The 19,166-nt window shown below is 36.8% G+C and overlaps 1 protein-coding gene across 3 annotated transcripts in view; it reads left to right on the top strand.

Moving 5' to 3' along the window:
* ACAP2 (ArfGAP with coiled-coil, ankyrin repeat and PH domains 2) overlaps positions 1-19,166 on the top strand; it is a 69,258-nt gene that overhangs the window by 31,530 nt on the left and 18,562 nt on the right. For 2 of the 3 annotated variants that reach the window (XM_082320486.1, XM_082320485.1), the window contains exons 7-11: positions 254-298; positions 1,425-1,520; positions 6,059-6,133; positions 13,018-13,130; positions 17,510-17,530. In XM_082320486.1, the coding sequence (XP_082176612.1) occupies positions 254-298; positions 1,425-1,520; positions 6,059-6,133; positions 13,018-13,130; positions 17,510-17,530 (350 nt within the window). The remainder of the gene's footprint in view (positions 1-253; positions 299-1,424; positions 1,521-6,058; positions 6,134-13,017; positions 13,131-17,509; positions 17,531-19,166) is intronic. The other variant, XM_082320487.1, reaches the window with a different exon arrangement.

Genomic DNA, 19,166 nt, shown 5'->3' with positions numbered 1-19,166 from the left:
TAATATAAGCAAGTTGTGACTATCACTGTGAAATTCTATCTTTGCAAGCTTTTTCTGATTGCATCACTTCAATATCATGACAAAACTAGCATGCATCTTTTGAAAGTGCTTTGTGAAGTCTGATATTGAGTGATGTTCTTTGTGTTTTAAGCTTTGATATTATTTGGAAGTAATTTGAAGTTTACTTCTGTCGGGAAAATTTGCAAGTAGAATAAAATAAGTTTCTTGTATTTTTTTTTTCTTTTTCCCCTAGATCAATGTTCTTCAGTCTAAAAGGAGAGCAGAAATCTTAAAATCGGTAAGATATACTTTATTTTCTGTATGGAAGATATTTAAATACATCTGAAATTAAAAATGTGACTGCAAAGCAGTGTATTAAAAACTTAGTCCTTTTACCCATCAAAACATTACCAGTACATTTGGCACTTGGTGACAGTCAGTTTGGCCTTTACTATAACTGGGCATAGATGCTTAACTGGTTTTGGCAATCCTTTTGGTTCAGATTTGAACATTTTAAGGTTTTCACTGCTGTTGACTCTTTGGTATGTGTTTCATGGTTAAAATCTAACTTTGTCTGCCAAGAATTCTGCTGTTTAGGTCTGCTATATTTATTTATAAACAATAAGTACTTCTTATAATCTATTCTAAGATGGATTCAGCTCTTTCTACAAAAATGGTATCTCTCCTGTAAATAGCATATTGTAATAGCAAATAAACACTATGCTTTAGTATGGTATCTGCTAAATTAATATACAGCTATATCTGCATGCTAGTTTCTGCTGATTGTATTCCCTTTTCTGCTTCATATTGTCTCTGTAAAAAGTTTACTGAGGTAGAGACTGCTAAAGTAAATGGTACTTTTCTTTCAAAGGTCTGAAGTTGCACTCCCATAATTTCCTTAATTCCTTTAAATAGCAAAACCTTTAGTTGGATCACAGCTTTATAGCTGCTTGCCATTCTGCTCTGCATCTTCCCAACTTGTTTTGTTTTGTAAGACTGTGGACAGTCTTCTCAGCTATGTTCATAAAGGTTATGGTTTTGTATCATTAATAAATATATTCTGTAGCCCCTCTCTAATTTACATGTCCTGGTTAATCAGGAGATGACAAAAGTTTCAGGTGACATGAATTAGAAGTAATTTTCTGCCCTTAAGTAGATTGTTTTGTTTTGTTAATGGGGTTAATCCTATTAACTAATTTCTGAGCTTTTTGGCTTGATTCTTTGCTGCCTTTACCTTCTATGTTTGTTTACAACATTGGAAGCTCTATGAGATATTGATGTAAAATTGCCAGGACACAAGAGAGCAGAAATTAACCCTGGAATTGTATTTTAAGTTTGTTCATGTGGATTAGTGAAGTGATATATTTGTGTGATATCTGATAAATATTTATCCTTTTTAAAAATATACTTTTTTTTCCTTCTAGATGTTATCATTTATGTATGCCCATCTGGCTTTTTTCCATCAAGGCTATGATCTTTTTAGTGAACTTGAGCCCTACATGAAAGATCTTGGTGCACAGGTAACAAATTACTTTAAAAATTCCTAACTATGTGCTGGAATGGATGAAAACTTGATATATGCATACATATCAGGTACATCATAGACTTATTCAACAAAAAGGGAACTGTAGTGTGATAAAGGCAAAGCATAAAAATACACTGTAAGTGGTTTGAATGAAAATGGTTAGAAACTGGAAGTTGTCTGTTCACTAAAATTAATACTACCTTTAGGATTTATATATTTAAACATAGCCATGTAGTGCTGTTTGAGGTAGTCTATGGTATTCAGGACAGTGGATTATTTTGTTTTAAAAACTTTTGTATATGACCCATGTTATAAATATATTTAACAATAAAAAGCAGGGTTTTTTCTTCTACTTGTATGCATTATTTACTGTATAAATTATGCAGTGTGCCAAAAATAAAATTGATGTTAGCAACTTAGACCATAAAACAGAAGTATGATTTTAGTAAGTGGTGCAAAACTGAGTTCATACATTGAATCCTTCTTGCCCAATTTTGTTGTTTAAATTTAAGAACACACAGTTGCGACTTCTGGGTTTTCAGTGAGGGACTCATGAAAAGGTTAGATGGACCACAGCCAACTGCACGCAAGAGACATTGAAAATGGTTATGCAAAATAGATTAAGATCATACAATATTCAACTGAAGATCTGTTGGTGGTGCAGGAAGAAGACTCAGCAGTGTCTTGACTTGTTTTCAGTGCAAGCTGAATGGGCCTGGAAATACTTATACACCACTTTTTTTTTTTGCCTCTATCTGAGGACTTGCAACAACTGCACTGATGCAAAACCCTCTATTGCTGCTTCCTAACCTGATACGCAGAACAAAGCCAACCCAAATTCTGAGTGTCTATCCATATACAAAAGTGAATAAATGACAGCAAACATTTATTTGCATTCATCTCAAGTAGATGTGTCATTGAATGTCTAAGAAATGACATTGTTCTGAGCTGGTTATTCCTACCACAGCACTGTTGTCAACTGTGCCCCTCAACCTGCTTCTGTGTCTGTGCAGTGAAGCAGATTGGGAACTGTAGAAAATAACTCTAACAATCAAATGTCTATAAATAGTTATTTTTTCTGCTAGACTAGTCCCCAGTCAGGTTACTGTGGGTCTTAATTACTTGTACAAGCACACACCAGGGAAGTGTGCTTGTGTGTGTGCACGTGTGTGGCGAGCAAGTGATGGAGCTGAGAAGAGAGGCTGCTTGAGCTGGCTCTGCCGTCAAGGAGGGAAGTGACTGTACAGCTACAGCCCTCCGTCTTTGGTGTAACAGCGGTGCTTGAAAGGTTCAGGTGCACGTGACTCTGTCCTTAGCTGTGCATTTATTCTTTCACATATTTCCATTTTGCGTTGTAATTGTTGAACCGCAGTGTTTTGATAGTATAGAATGTGTGTCCTGTACCTCTGCAGAAGAAGGGATAGGGAAAGGAGACAAAAAACTATGGAGTTGGTAGTGGTTTATGTTACCAGCTAGGCTTTAATGTTTGTGTTTCATTGAGATTATTTGAGCAAGGAACACAAGATTATTTTTGAATGGCTGGTCATCCTTTTGCTTGATCTGGTAAGGAGCATTGTGTAACATTCATTTTGGTACTGGTATCATAGCAACTGAAGGAGTTAAATTTAGAAAATCAGAAGCTGAGAATGTTTAAAATATATTGCAATTGGAGCAAAGATAGACTGAAGACCCTAAAGTTGTACAACTTGCTGAATTATTCTTTTGTGGCAGACCTTGGCTTTAAGTAATGGGTATTTTTCATGACAGAAGCAGACTTGTAAATAGCTTATGAAAGTTTAACAGTTAATGGCTTTGCAGTTTGTATTGGTTGAAGCTTCTGCTTTTAACAGGTCAGAGAGAAGGTATGTTGTGACATAACAAAACAGGGATTTACTAGATTTTTCTGAAAATACTGTGAGATTCTTTCTGTTGGTAAGTGAGTCTTTATTCCCAGGTAAATTTTGTGTATGATCTTAATTACAAAGTTTAACAACACCTGAAGTATTAAAATTGAAGTGATCTTAAGTAGTATAGTTATAATTTTTAATTCTTTTGTTTTGCATTTTCAAAATAACTGGTTTACATGACAGAATAGGATTGAGCAGTTTTGCTTTCTGGATATTTTAGGTCAGGGTAGGATTACTTGTGACTCAGATTGTTATAGGGGAATCTTTAATGGCACACAAGTGTAATATAAGCTTTTGCATGGAAATTATGGTATTTGGCACTTTTCATGTGAAATGTGGTATTAGTTTAAAAAGAAAACCTACTTGAATTTTCATTCTGGGATGACTGTTCAAAAAGCTGAACACTTTAGCCTTAGTTCTCTACAGAATACCACTCGTAGTACTATATGTTTATAAAAATACATTTACCAGTAAATGCAGTATTTTAAAAAACCTAATTTTTTTGAAGACTACCCAGTAGTGGTATAACGACTGGGATTTTGATAATTTAGTTGTGTGATTGGCCACAGCTCTTGATAGTTTTACGCTTTTGGTCTTTTTTTAAGACAGTTGATGTGCTGCTCACCTGAGTGAAAAGAAGAAATTCTGGTCTGAGCTTGGAAACTGGGATGACGCAATGCTGTCTTGATAGTAAAAAAGTAAATGCTGAAATGAGCTGCTGTTAAGAACTTTGTTTTGGCACTGATGCTGTGGTAAATGTATCCTCGAAACACTTGTATTTAAGATAAATTAGAGGCAATTGCCCTAATCTGAACATGGCTATTTTCTGTTTCATCCAGCGGGGTAGGAGGAAGAATTTCTTGGGGGCCATGTGCAGATTCCTGAATCTGAGGTTTTAGCAAGAAACTTGACTCCTATAAAGTCTTGAACAGCCCCTGGACCAGTTCTCATCTTTATCACAAAAGAACAGGTTTCCCAGAGTTCTTGGTGCAAAACAGTCTTTGAGCACAATGGAAGCCCAGTCTCCGTTTTAGAGGCTCTTTTATCATTTTTAAGTCCTATAGCTACGTAAATATGACGTCTGGACACTTCAGCCTTTAACGTATTCATGTTCACAAACACCTGTAACATGTGAAAGTGCTGGTATAGCCATTTGAGCCAGAGAAGCAGCCAGGGAGAGAAGAGTTAAGAAAAGTAACAGAGTATGGAATTGGATCCAGATGTCCCAGCTATCAGATCGCTCCTTAATTGTTGGAGACTGTCTAACACAAGGGTGTAAGAGCCAGTTATTGTCCCTTTTTTCTCTTGTTTATATCATTTCAAGCAGGGGAAATACAACACTGGGGAAAATGACCAGAGTTGGCAGGGGTTCTCACTTGTGGTTATGAGCGTGGGTGGAGGTGATCCTATTCGTGTGTGAATTAGAGGTTCTGTTAGTCATGCTGTGCCCTCTGCCACGTGACTGACTTCAGCTGGAAAACTGGTGTTGCACACTGTTCCCGGTCTCCTCCTCCTAGGCCGGGAGTAGAACACGGTCTGTCCCGCAGATGTAAAGCTGCGGGCTGTACTGCTGTGTTCAGTATTGCGTCTGCATCGTTATTCAGTACGATGCTGTGACTGGGGTGAACGGTGGTCTTGTGTTACAGGCTGGGTAAAGGAGTTCATCAGATTCCATAGTGTGTCACATAACTACCAAGCTAACTGGTCTTTCAGGCAGCATCTGCTCCTCCACTTCACCATATCACTTATTTAAACATCAAAGTCTGTTAAAAAAAACCCCAAAACCCAACAAAACACACACCTCCCCCAAAGAAACCCTAAACAAACAAACAAAAAAACCAACCCCCCCCAACTTACTCTCTTACAGGATACCTTAAATTTCCTGCCTTGTTTTTCCTTCTGGTTTTGAAAGGAAAAAGTTTATATGGTAGTGCTATAGACAGGCTTGCAGCAAGTTTCTGGTAGTGTCTTTTTTTTTTTTTTAAATCACAGACTTTGTAAGGATGCTAACTTAAATCCTCTCTGTTGTGACAGTCTCTCTTCTTTGCAAAATCATATTGTTATTTCTGAAACTAGAAACAATTTGAATGGTTCTACCCAAGATTTCAAGGAATCTTGCTCAGATACTGCTGGTGACCAGATCAAAACTATCAATACAAAAGCCTGGCTGAGGCAGTCCCCCCCCGACTTTGTGGAGGAGAAAAATCACTAGCATTCGCTCCTTCTAGTTTTTGCTGCTAATGCCAGTGCTGCTGCATAGGCCAGTCAGCCAGCAAGAGCAGCTAAAGCATGAGTCATTCTCTTCGGAGACTGAGCACCAATGCGGTATAGAGTCGCATATGCTTGGCACCATGCTGTTCTTTGAAACATTTCTTCTAAGGCTTACAAGAAATGTACACCTTTCGTAGAGGTTAATTCAGGATGGTAGTGCAGTGCTTTAAACGAGGCTTCAGTGGTTATTCAAGGTAAACACTTTGTGACCAGAGAAGTAATTATACTATGCAAATAAAACAAAAGTCATGCAATGTCTAGACATAATGTGTTCTTTTTTTGTCAGCATTATGAAATCTACTGAGCCAAATTTCTCTTGATATTTAAAGATCCAATTTTCTGTTTCTCTTTACAGCTGGATCAGTTGGCTGTAGATGCTGCAAAGGAGAAGAGAGATATGGAGCAAAAGCACTCCACTATTCAACAAAAGGTACTTCAGAGAATGTAAAAGGCAGACTGCACACACATTTTTGCATCTCTAGCATCTCTCCCTAGCAGTGCATCTCTGCATTGGAACTGTGAGGGATGGTATCTTTAGTGCAGAGAAATAGACTTACACATTATTAAGCATAGGGTTGGATTGCAGATATTCATTTTTGTATTACAGAACAGAATATTATGTTTAGTTTTGACTGAAACACAAATAGAACAGTAGAATTTATTTGAATGCTGGGACTCTTAACATTTCATTAGAACTCTTATTCCTGTTACATCTTGGATTCAATATAGTTGTGAAAGTTGCTATCTTCCCCTCCTGTATGTCTGTAGAAGAGGTGTATATGCTGCACAGTCCTACAGTCATATGTATCACTTTCTGGACTGTGCCAAATATGAGTGCAGCAATTTGAGGTAGCGTGGCAGCGGCTATTGCATATAAAGAGCAAAAGTAAACTTTTGTAAAGGCTGTCTAATGTATGGTGTTCAACTGTACACAAATATGAAAGTGATAACATAAATCGCTGTTTGGGGAAGATTTGTATGTGTAATAATTTTTATTTTTGCTTGTTGAGAAAAATGTAGATAACTCATGTTGTGGGGGGAATGACTTCTGTTGTTTGGATGTTTCAGAAGCTCTAGATCAGTATTGGTTTTGCAGGTATAATGCTAGAAGTTAAAAATATTTCCACTGAACTCTCCGGTAGTGAGCTAATACTGCAGGTACTTTTGAAAGGGATTAGATACCAGTTTAAAGGTAATGCAACACTTCTTACTCTCATTCAAATACATTCTGTATCTGTTCAGGTGGCATAAATTAAAAAAAAAAAAAGCCTAACGTAAACGAAATTTGATAAGTAAATAAATTCAGGAATGGAAAACATGCTAAGATTATAATTTAGGTAGCCTTAGTAGGAGTCAAGGTTAATACTAATGGGAAAAGGTAACATTTTTGTTTGCTGAAAACGTTTTTGTCACTTCATTCTGTCATTCCTGCAGGAGTTGGTGGGAAGCATTAGGATTGCTGTAACTGTGAAATTGAGCAGACACGATGATGGGTTTAGAGCAGTGCTGATGTGCTGTGGTTGGAGGCAGACAGGAGTTAACTACAGGCAAGGAAGGGGAAGAAAGAGGGGGAATGGGAAAGAGATGGAACTTGAGAATTAACATCGATGTTCAAATTTTAATTTGTTTGGGCTTGATAGGCCTAGTTTCAGCAGCGGGAAGTAGTTGAGGGTTTTACTGTTAGATAACAGTGGTGCTTGGTGAAGGATGTAAGTCATGGGCAATTATCTTTTAATTGGCAATAGAAATAATAACTTGTAACCGTGAATTATGGTCATTGCTGTTGCCAGTGGTGTTTACAGTCTTTGTTTTTTCTTCAAATGCTGCTTAAGGCTGCTTTACAGGTAAACTATTTCTAATAGTATCAATGGTTTTTGAAACTTTTAAGCTTCATGAAACTTGATAAGCTATATCTGTGTGTAATATAAATATTGTTGGTTTTGAGTACAAATGGCAGTCATAATGACGTTAGTTATATATTGTTCCTTATTTTAATTGAATGACAATTTTACGCTGTCACTAAAACATAATCCGGGCAGTCAGGTTGTATTGTATGTTGTCTTCTAAAGTTCTGTGTTTCAAGTTGTATATGTTGTCTCCTGTTGAAGTGAAGTCATTGATTCATTTTTGTGATAATGCCTAGATTAATGCATCTAGGCTTTGGAGGGCATGCTTTGTTGGAGATTCCTTTTATAGCTCGTCAAATCATTTTCTTGGTTTCTTTCTCAAATCATGTTGTCTGTTTGTTTTTTGTCTCCTCCTACTTGCTTTTCCCAACCTTCCCACCAAGTTTGCTTCCAGCTCATCAGGATTTCAGAATCTTGAACTGCCTTAGACCTTGGATCTTGTTCTTATATCATTGTCATCTGTTCAACCTGACCAGGATGGCAACCTTGTTCTCTGTTCTCTTTTCACGGCTTGTCATGGTGCTTTCCACTGGGCTGCCTCTTAGGCATATGTTCCCAAATCTTCCACTGCCAAATCCTTCCATGTTTTCTAACTACTGAAACTTTTGCTTCTTGTGTTGAATATTCCATGAGGTATATATGCATTTAATATACTGAAGTTTTAATCTAATGCTTCAGAATGATGCCTTTTCTTCATTGTGTGGATAAAGAACAGTTCCTTTTCTGAAATGTATAGGTAAGTGCACATGTGCACACACCTACCCACCCCACTACCTGTGTTTGCATATACGTGCATATGCATGCAGAATAATTGCACTAATTAAATAACTCATCTCACTTTTCTTTATAATCATCATCCTGTTTAATTCGGCTGTTGTCCGAGAGGCTAATACAAAAGTCATGGAAGGGCTTGGTCACCACTATAGTTTGATTTCTATTTTAAGAGAACTGGTGTCTGATTTTTTTTTTTTGTTTAACTTTTGTGTTCTATTTACAGCAAATTTCCAGCAAATGTGCAGGAAACAATTCTTTTTTCAGTGTAAGAAATTATTTTTTCTGTATTAATCTGGTGCACCACATACTATGAATTAATCTAGAAATGACATGATCATTCTGGGAACTTTTTGCAATATATTTTGATATGAATCTTTCCCTATAAAAAGAGTGGTGTCACAGTGTCACTATCACTTAAGACTTATAACTCATGTTTTCTGAGCAGTTTGCAGCCCATTGCTGTAGTAACATGTTGAATTAAGAAATAATTCAAAAATCAGTTGGACCTGTAAACAGCGTTATGGCTTTTTGGTTTTGTGACAGCTAATATTTTGTTCTAAAATGAGGGAAATGATACAGGAAAAACGTTTGCATTGAACTTCAAATAGTTTTTGTTGTATTCAAATCCCTTTTTCATTTAAAAAAAAAAAAAAATCTGCATCCGAAGAACTGCTCAGGAAACAGCTGGAGTGAGAATGATTTGAAAATTTTTAACATCTTGAGTAAACAAGGTGATAGGAAACCAGATGCTACCACAGTTATAAAGCAGGCATAAACCAGAGCTGCTGTTGAGAAGTAATGCAAACTAATTCCTGACTCAAAAAACAAAGATGTGCCAGTATTTCAAGTGACTTGTATGCTCAGTGACTCTCTCGCCTTCTTTCACTTTGTCTTGGACTGTAAACCTTGTTACTTGTGTCTGTTGTTGTTTTAAGCCCTTCCTCAAGGGACTTTCAACTTAAGCATGACAAACATCTCTTTTGCCGATGGGATGGGAATGGAAGCAACTTTCTAAACGGGGCGGTTGCACAATTAGTGTCTTCGGTTTAGTGTGCTGGAGTAACTTTCCAGATTAGTGTTTTCTTTGGTACTTATACTCCCCCATTTACTGCCTTTTTAAAAACTTGAAAAATTCTGCTTCTCTAAAGTAAAAAACATATTGAATACATATTCAGTGTTAAAATGCTGATACTCGCACTCCCTAAGATTCACTCGCAAAGTGGCTTGAATAGCTTTCATGACCTGCTAGCAATCTTCATATTGAAAGTAAATTGAAAACTCTGCTTCTGAAAAGTATGGGGGTTTATGTTTTCGTAACAAGAAAATTGTATGTAAAGAAACAGCAAACATGCAAGCTATGAAATGAATCCACTATGTGTGATAAATTGATAAGTTCGTATGAAAATGCATTCACTGAAACACTGTCAAGAATACTAAGTATTCTGTGACCCACCAGATTAGTATTAATTGTGGAAATGAAAGTTGTTTTTCCATTGCCAGCTGGTTTGCTATCCCTCATGGACATTTAAAGAAAAAGAAAAAAAAGCATGAAAGCATGCTGTGTGCTTCACTTGCATAACCCACCTCTACATGTTTCTCTTCCAGTAGCTGGCTGACCTTGAAAAATGTTATCAGAATAGGAGCCATAGATGCTCCTTCCTTCAGATCTGAGTGAAATGTGCGATGTAGCACTTCAGCGTAACTTTCATAATTCTGGCTTAATTTTCTTAGTTCCGATTAGGTGAAATGTACTTCAGTCCTAACTGACACCTAATTAATAAATAAACGATGTTTAAAATTCAGTCTTTATCAGCTGCATGTTTGCTTAAGGAATACAAAATTCTGAATCAGATAAAGTGACTGGGTTTATTAACATGTGATTCTCTTATGCAGGACACTGGAAAGATATGGATGTCTTTCTCTCCACCCCCTGATTATTTTTCGTGATTCACTAAACTTTTCCATGCGCCAAGATAAAAATAAACTATGGTGTGACTGCTTTTCTCCTATTCTTTAATTATAAGATAGCAGAGACTGTAAGATCAGACATGGCTTATCTGGTTCCTTTTTCTACTTTTATCCTTTTAATTGAAATGAAGCGTAGTATTTTTGTTCATCTTTTTTCTGACTACTCCTTTCCTAAACTTTATCAATGAAGTTTTATGGATAAAGCATATAAAGCATAAAGCTTTACTCCCTCATCCCCCAGTTGATAGTCTGCTATGTATAGTTAGGAAAATATTAAACATTTGTCTGTATACTCGTGTCTTTATCTGCTCTGTAAAGGTGGAAGTCAATCAGGGAAGCCATTAAAAATGACACTAAATGCACTTCATGAGGAAGGCTCAGTATTTTACACAATTTGGATTGAGAGTGTAGCATGATAAATGATCCAAAGTTTTCCTGTCATGCTTGTATATATCTTCAAAGCGTAAATCTAGATTCATTGGAAAAGACAGTTGCATTTTCTACAGCAGTTCTCCAAACCTGGAGGAAAATGTGATTACATAGTAGCTTAGACAGAAAAGACTGAGGGAATGTATGTTGTCTTTCACTAGACAAGGAGCTGCAGGCATCACTAGAGGCAGGAAGATGCAAATCTTTAGCAGGTTTCATTATGTGTGGGAGCTGGTAAGTTAGAGTAATTTATCAGGGTTTGTTTTGGTTTTGGGGGGGGGGGGGGGAGAGGCGAGGAATGTGACATCAGCCTAAGTCTGTGCTTATAGGGGTTTTCTCCTTTTCTTATCCCCTCAAAAAACCCCTCCAAAAAACTAGAAAGGACTTTTAACACTCTGAGAATGTTTGTGTATGTCATATAAGTTGTGAAATACTAAGTTAAAATTGTACTGTGATACTTGGCTGTTTGTGCTTACATGAGTTCTTTAATGTTCAGCATGTTCTGATCTAGAAAACAGGCAGAAAATAAAAATTATTAAATGCTGAATAATAAATGCATGAATTTTTGATTTTAGAGAAGCTTTTATTTGCAACCTATATGTTTATTCAGATCAGTATATGGTAGTGATATGATAGTTCCATTTTCTTTTGGAACTTTTACTTTTGCACTGATCTTCTGCCACTGTATTAATAAAAATTTTAGATTTAAAATTGCAAATTTAGTTAATCTATTCAGACTGGTAATAGCTGAAAACACTGCAAGTAATTCTATGGAATTTGGTGCTGTGCTGGCCAAGGAGTGTAAAGGGCCCATTTTGATATTTGTAACCACTTCACTGTCTTATTTAATTAACTTTGGATTGGACCAAACCACCTGCATGTATAAGAGTAAACATTGCACGTAGCAGAAAAGTTGTGTGCAGGCTGGAACATTACATTGGGCTAACAGTATTGGTTTTGAAGCCGATTTTTTTTTTTTTTTTTTTTTTTGGTATAGCCTCTTTTCCCATATGTATAGACAAATTCCTAAGGAGCAAAGTACAAAACAGATTTACAGACAGAAATTTCACACAAAGCTGATGTTTGCAATTTACAAAAAGTACCTGCTGAAGGTATGGGAGAGTGACATTATGGCATGTCCCACATCTTCAGTATTTAACCCGTTTTTTTTGTTCTGAAACTTAATTTTCAGTGATGTCTCTTCTGCCCTAGTTAAGGAGGAAGAAGCCATATCTTGCTAGTCTACTTTAAGGATATATTTTACTAACAGTGAAATTGAATAATAGCATGTATATTATTTTGATCTCTGGACATAGCTTATGATAAATGATGTCATTCCATGTGTGCTTTTTCATGCACCCCTGGTAGCTGTTAGCCTCCCACTCACTGAATACTTGAGCTCTGTAGCTCCCTGGGAAGAGTCCATGCTGTTTCAGATGAGATATGAAAGCAAATAATCACCACATGTATTACTACTTCGTCTACTCTACCTTTGCTGGAGATGTGAAGCAGTTAACCTTTCTGAAACTTGTAAAGCTGTTATTAACTGTTATTAGGTGTTATTATTTGTTATTGGATTGATTAAAATATATATTCCCTTGTCCTACTTCTAGCTTCATATTCTTGTCAAAGATCATAAAGAAAAAATTACTGCTAAGTTCTTGTCATCATTGCCAGCATCCTGACCACTTTAATTTAGAGATAACTGATAGCATCGTCTTCATTTTGTTACTTGTCTTCTAAGTTCTGATCCAGCTCACTTGTCAAGATGACAGAGCTGAAGTAAATGCTAAAGCACGACTGGCTCTATACAGTTGTCTACAACAGGCTGGAATTGCTTTTCAGTTTTGACTCCTAACTCCCATTGCCCCTTTTCCTCTACCTTACTCTCCCTTTTCTTTGGAATATATGTGAGACCATTTGAGTAGACAGTTGAAGCATCAGACGCTCTGTCAATGATGTTTGCCCTCTACTTGACCATAGAGGTCACCAATACCTGAGCAAGAAATTCCCCTTGTGTGCAGGTAAAGTAAAAATCTTCAGCATTCTGAACTCCTAAAATGCTTTAAAAAAAAAAAAAAAATTGTCAGGGGCTGAGAGTCATGGCTTGACTAATAATTGTTGCAAGCAAAATATTATTCCTAAATGTTTACTCTTTTTGACATTAATACTGTCCATATTTGAAGTTTCATTTGAAACTGTAATGTCTTTTTCTTGTCTTGTTCCTTTGTACTAGGATTATTCCAGTGACGATACTAAACTAGAATACAATGTAGATGCAGCCAATGGTATTGTTATGGAAGGTTATCTATTTAAGCGAGCCAGCAATGCCTTCAAGACTTGGAACAGGTAATTATTCAGAACCTCTATTTACTAGCTTATTAAGATATTGCTTGTTAAGCTAAATTCTGGTCTGATATAATCTATGCAACTCACTGATTCCCCAGTTTTGACAGAACGCTTGGGCAACTCTGTTAATTAACGTAGAGGTGACGCTTCAAAGCCATTTTTCCTTATTTTCTGTCCTAGTTGTTTGCAAACTTTTTTCTAAGAGTGTATCTTAGTCTGGAGAAGTCCTGTGTATGGAAAGCTTGCTTTGTTGTGTGCAGTCCAGCTCTGTAATTGCATTTTGGTCTTTGGGGTTGAAACAGAGCAATCCTTATGATTGTATACAATAAGCTATGTGAATGTATATGCTGGGATTATAAGTGTTAGGGGACAAAGCAAGATGGAAGTTGTATAGCCACTGGAATCAGGGAAACACAGTGAAACACTCAAGTACTCAAGGACTCAAGTTATTTTTCCTGAAAGAAAAGCATGTAATTGTTATCCTTTACAATTCCTGTCCTGCGCAGTGACTCCTGCTTAGTAGTTCTGATGGTCCTGTTGGGAATTCAAAATATATTGTTAGTCATGTCTCTTTAACAATGTATATTTTACTATCGTTTAAATATTTTTCCCCCTGAACAGGATTTCTTTTGCATTTCCAAGGGTGTATGCTTTTTTTAAGGAAATGTTATATATGCTGGAGCATTTACAGTATAGTTGGATACAGTTCTTGAACTTTAAAGTTAATTTGTTGTGATATAGAGCTCTTTTTACTATCTTCTGCTCTGCAATTTTTGCATCAGTACTTCTGTTAAACTGTTGGCTGTGTTTCAAAGGCCAGAATGTGCATTTGGATATGTCGTCCCTTCCAACCTTAATTATTCTATAATTCCTTGAGTATTTTGGAACATTGCAAGTCTATAACAAATTGGGATTGCTTCACTTAAATCCACAGACCGATGCGAGGGCCACTGGCGTCAATAAGACTGTATCTGTATTAGCAAGTCATGCAAATTCTATAAGGAATTTTGCTTTGGACTACTTCTAGTCTGGTCCTGCGGTCTGATTGTCTGTCTGTAATTGTAATGTACCTTCTGGGTTAGTTTCATCCAAGCAGAAGTCAGAGCTCCCCAAGACAAATCTGCGAGGCATCAAAGGACGGTGAAGGGAGAAAACTGGGAGATACGCTTCAAAAACACGTTCCTGGTCTGAAATAAATGTTACTGTAAGCACACTAAGAAAAATCCACAGTAACAGGGCAGGAGATTGTCCTTTATTGGCTTCTCAACAGGCCGAAAGGGTCCTTTTTGCCACGTGTTTTGCAGGATTGACTGCAGCCTCTTGATAAGTGACTGAAAGCCAAACCCTGACTCGCTCTCTGGGTTCTTCTTTTGGATAGCATAAAGGCCTTGCTCTGAGGGAGGTAATGGGAGGGAGTGGGACAGGAGTGTTGGAAGGTAGCTGAGTTGATTGGCTCTGGCTGAGATGGAGTTAATTTTCCCCATAGCAGCCCTCATAGTGCTGTGCTTCGTATTGGTAGCTACAGAGGTGTTGATAGCACACCAGTGTGTTGGCTGCTGCTGAGCAGTGCTCGCACAGCATCACGGCTGTCTCTCCAACATTTCCCTCTCCTCGCCTGTAGGCTGGGGGTGGGCAAGATCTTGGGAGGGGACATAGCTGGGACAGCTGACCCGAACTGACCAAAGGGATATTCCATACCATATGATGTCTGCTCAGCAATAACAGCTAAGAGAAAGGCGGAGGAAGGGGGGGGCATTCGTTATTTACGACATTTGTCTTCTGGAGCGACCCCTATGCATACTGAAGCCCTGCTTCCCGGGAAGTGGCTGGACGTCGCCTGCTGATGGGAAGTAGAGAATAAAATCTTTGTTTTCCTTTTACTTCTGTGCACAGCCTTTGCTTTTGCTTTTATTAAAACTGCCTTTATCTTGACCCACGAGGTTTTTTTTCCATCTCATTTTCTCACCCCCCTGTCCTCCTGAGGAACGGAGTGATAGAGGGGCTCGATGGCACCTGATATCCAGCCAAGGTCAACCCACCACGCTAAGAAATATTCTTCTTCCGCATGGCTTCATACCTAGTAATACTGTACGTGTATCTTATCTTAAGGTGGTTAGGGAGTAGGGTTCAATTAAAACTAGCTTCTGTATGTTGGAAATTTAAATGGACACAAAATAAATATGGGGAAGTCATAATTAAATCAAGGTACACAATGACATTCTTTCAGGTTAAGTTACAGGTTTGAACATATACAATAAAAACATATCCAAACAATAAGTTATTTAAGAGAGGCAAGGTAAACAGCTCAGTAATGAGTCGGAGCTACCTACTTTTACTATATAATTTATATTTGCTTATAGTTTTTCTTCTATTTGTTGCAGGAGTATTCAATAACCTTTTACCTTTTTATAATCTTAGATTCTTGATCATTTATCTCACTGTGATAGGCTGGTTGGATGGTTCAGAATTAGGCAGAGAATAGCATTGGATATGCTATCACTAAACACTTTAGAAACTGAACGAATCATTTTAATTTTGTACTTCACATTCACAAACCATTACTAATTGTTATGAAACTACTACTACTATTATCATACATAAAATATATCTTTAAGACCTTAATGGAGACAACTATTAGTTTCTGAATCTAGCCCCATTTTTCATATTTTAATAAAAATAGAGAAGTATTTTTATCTTATTTTTATTTCTGAAAACATTTGGAACTGCTTGCTACATTGTAGGCACTGAAGTGGTTATTGCTGCTTCCACTGCCTGTTTCCACTGATGGAATGCTTTATGTACGTAGTATTGCAGTTTCAGCTGCAGGGAGATAATACTGATTAAAATTTGCCATGTATTAGAGGTGAGAATGTTTTTTCCAGTCACTAGGTAGAGTACAAGAAAGGACTGTGTCATTGCATTAAACTGTTTTGTGCATAAAAATGTACAGTGAAATACCAAAGGAGGAAACATTTAGAAAATTATGTATTTTATATGAGAGAAATCAGAGCTGAAGTCAGAGACCCTAAGACAGACAAGATATTTTCAGTGTTCTTATCGAATAGGTAGTTTGCTGCTTCATTATATGCTTATCTTTGGGGGAGGTGGGTGGAAAATTAACCAGCTGAAACAAAACCAGAAGAATTTGCCTAGAAAGAAATACTGGAATTTCCTGAAGTTCTGAACCAAGGGTAACGGCACTCATCTTCCTTGCTAACTGCTGATTGCACTGTCAGTAGTAATGTGTATTTAAAATGGTAGCTTCTCTTTTTCCCTCTGTTGGTATCAGTTGGTATTTTGATGATTCTAGGACTTTTTAAGTACTCCTTTAAGACTGATTGAAGGCACCAAAAATCATTGCAATTACCGCTATTAGTGCATACTTGCCAGCATTAAAAACATAAGAGAAAAGGAAGTGGTACAACCAGTTTTGTCTGGGTTTGACACACATCAGTATGATTCTAGCTAACAAATTGGATAGTTATGATGCTTTGGCGTGTGTGTCTTGGTCAATGAATCCATGGACACCATAGTGGATTATCCTGGGAAAAGTCTGGTTGCTGGGCGAGAAAAAAATCAAACCCATCTAATACAGCCCTTTGAAGGGTGGCAAATCTGTTCTAATGAATTAAGACTTGTTTTGTTTCCAATCCAAGCTAATTTCTTGCTAGGATGATGTAGTTTCTTCCTGGGGCAGCTGGCAGGTTGGGTTTAATTGTCTGAAGACTTACTTATTTGGGCTTTTGCATCGAGTTTCCTGTTCTTGGGATAGTTCTGCATGACACTGGCTTGAGAAACAAATAGTATTTGAGCGGATTACAAAGTAAACCACAAGAGCTGTTTGCAATTCAATGTTGCTGTGTTTTGAAAGAGCTGGAGATTTTGCAATCTTTTTATTGTGACTAAATAGGTAGTGTATAATGTACATGAGTATTTCAGGTAATATACTTTATACTGGAAAGTCTTACAGTAACAGGTATCGAGACCTATTTTTTGAATATATGTCTATGTGTTTGTAAATAATATATCTTATTGTACACAGCTTTTCTTAAGGCATCAGGAACTGACATCAGGTGCATTTATTATTGTGGAGCAGTAGGTGGAAAGCTGTTTTGGTTCCTAGAAATTCAAATGAAAAATAAGTCTATATCATGAAGAAAGATATGCGTGAATAAACGTGTGTAGGGAGAAAAGCCTTTGTCAAACACCAGTATATTCTGAATAGTTTTCAGGTTGGATGCATTAAATGTTTTCCTTTTTAATTCTGCTGTATTTTCAGATCATGCTAATTCTTTGCTTATTTTGCTCATTTTGCATTTTTCATTCCTTCTCCTCCTTTCCCTTATGTTTTAATCCTACCCCATTTTTTCACATGACAGGAAAAAGCCAGATCACATCAGGTACCAACCAGCTTCTTTTATACCTTCCCAATGTTTCTTTGGCACGCAAAAAGCTCTTAATTAACCCTGCATTTAATTTTGATTACTTGCAATGGATGTATAAGTGGCTCAGTCTAAGAAAATAACAGAAGGATTCTGCCTGGGATGTCAGTATACCTGCTGCTCAAAACCTTTAAAGAATTAGAAAGATTGAGCTAGTTTTAGCTAAAAAGGAATTAAAGCAAAGTTTCTGCACTCAAACTTCTGAGCATACAATATCAGTGTTTTGACTTTTTCCAGTTGAAGTTGGTGAGATTTTTCTTATCAACTGCATTGGAAATAGAGGTGTAACTTTTAAATGTTGTGCATTCTTAATCACTGTTTTATTTGCATGCTGATAGCAACTAGTGAAGAAAACTGCTTTCTTTTGAGAATCAATAAGCATGATTCATTTTTTTATCTAAAACTCAATTTAAATTTTATATTTCTTCTTGGTATTACTCTCAGTTCTCAGAAACTGGAAATCTGTTTCAATGAATTTTGTATTGCTTCCTGTTTAACAAATACTCTTTCGAATTGTGTAGGTATAAACGATGGAAAACATACAGTTTCTAAAGCCAAACAGCTATATTTAAGCACTACTGAGTGAGGCAGTGCAAATTAAGATTCCCCAAGTGTGTTTTCTCCTTCGCCATGCTTCTCTCCTATTTTTGACAGAATGACACACTTACACTTTGAGAATGGTCAGTACTTAACAGCACACGTTGCCTAAAGGTTTATGAACATTAATTCTTAGAACAGGATAGATGTGGTGTGCCCTATAACAGCTCCTTCAGTACATATATTGTACCTCAGGAGCTCCTGGCTGTTACTGCTGTAGACCCCCAGCAGCCTGTTTCCAACTGTGAGGAGTAGAGTTTATTGATGATACTTAGTTAATATGAAATAACTCAAAGTTTTTGGCCTGAATGAAACTGCTGTGGTGCTGACATGTTGGAGGGGAGTCTGCCACCTTTATTTTTTCAAGCATACAATAAAATATATTAACTTTATTTTCTGTTGATACCGACTTCAAAAGCGTGATCTACAAGTTATACTACATTCTAAGTTGTTGATCTTGTTCAATAAAAATTTCTTTAAAAAAAAAAAAAGTCAAACCCCCCCACATTTTCTGGCTGGCCTGGAAAGTTCTCTTAGATTTAGTTTCCCTACTAGGAAAAAAAGGGGCTGGAATACTTTGAAAACTTCTAGACTAGGCTTTAAAGGTGACACAAATTTGGTTTGCAATTTGTGTGCTCACTTATATCCAGTTGATCAGATTAGAGCTTATTTACTTTAGTAACTTGCCTAAATATTTAGCTGTAGAACAAGTGAAGCATTGTATTAATGAAGTTAATTACACTACCTAAGGCAATTATTAGGGATTTGCTCCATTGCATGTTATCTTGGGGCAAGGCTGCTGCTCTTTTTTTTTTTTTTTTTTTCCCTTCCCCCTTCATCACTTAGGGACTGCTTTTCATGTTTTTCTATTTGGTGTTACATTAAAAAAAAAGTCTGAGTTTATTTTCCTTTTCTAGTCTGCTTTTTTGTTGAGTTACCTGTTTAAATATTAGCAATAACCTGCCTTATGCTCATACTTGAGGCTTAGTTACTTCAT

This window comes from Platalea leucorodia, assembly GCF_965183815.1.
Source record: "Platalea leucorodia genome assembly, chromosome: 8".
In the NCBI taxonomy this organism is placed as follows: domain Eukaryota; kingdom Metazoa; phylum Chordata; class Aves; order Pelecaniformes; family Threskiornithidae; genus Platalea; species Platalea leucorodia.
Note: the sequence above shows the minus strand (reverse complement) of the source record. Positions and strands in the feature narration are given on the sequence as shown.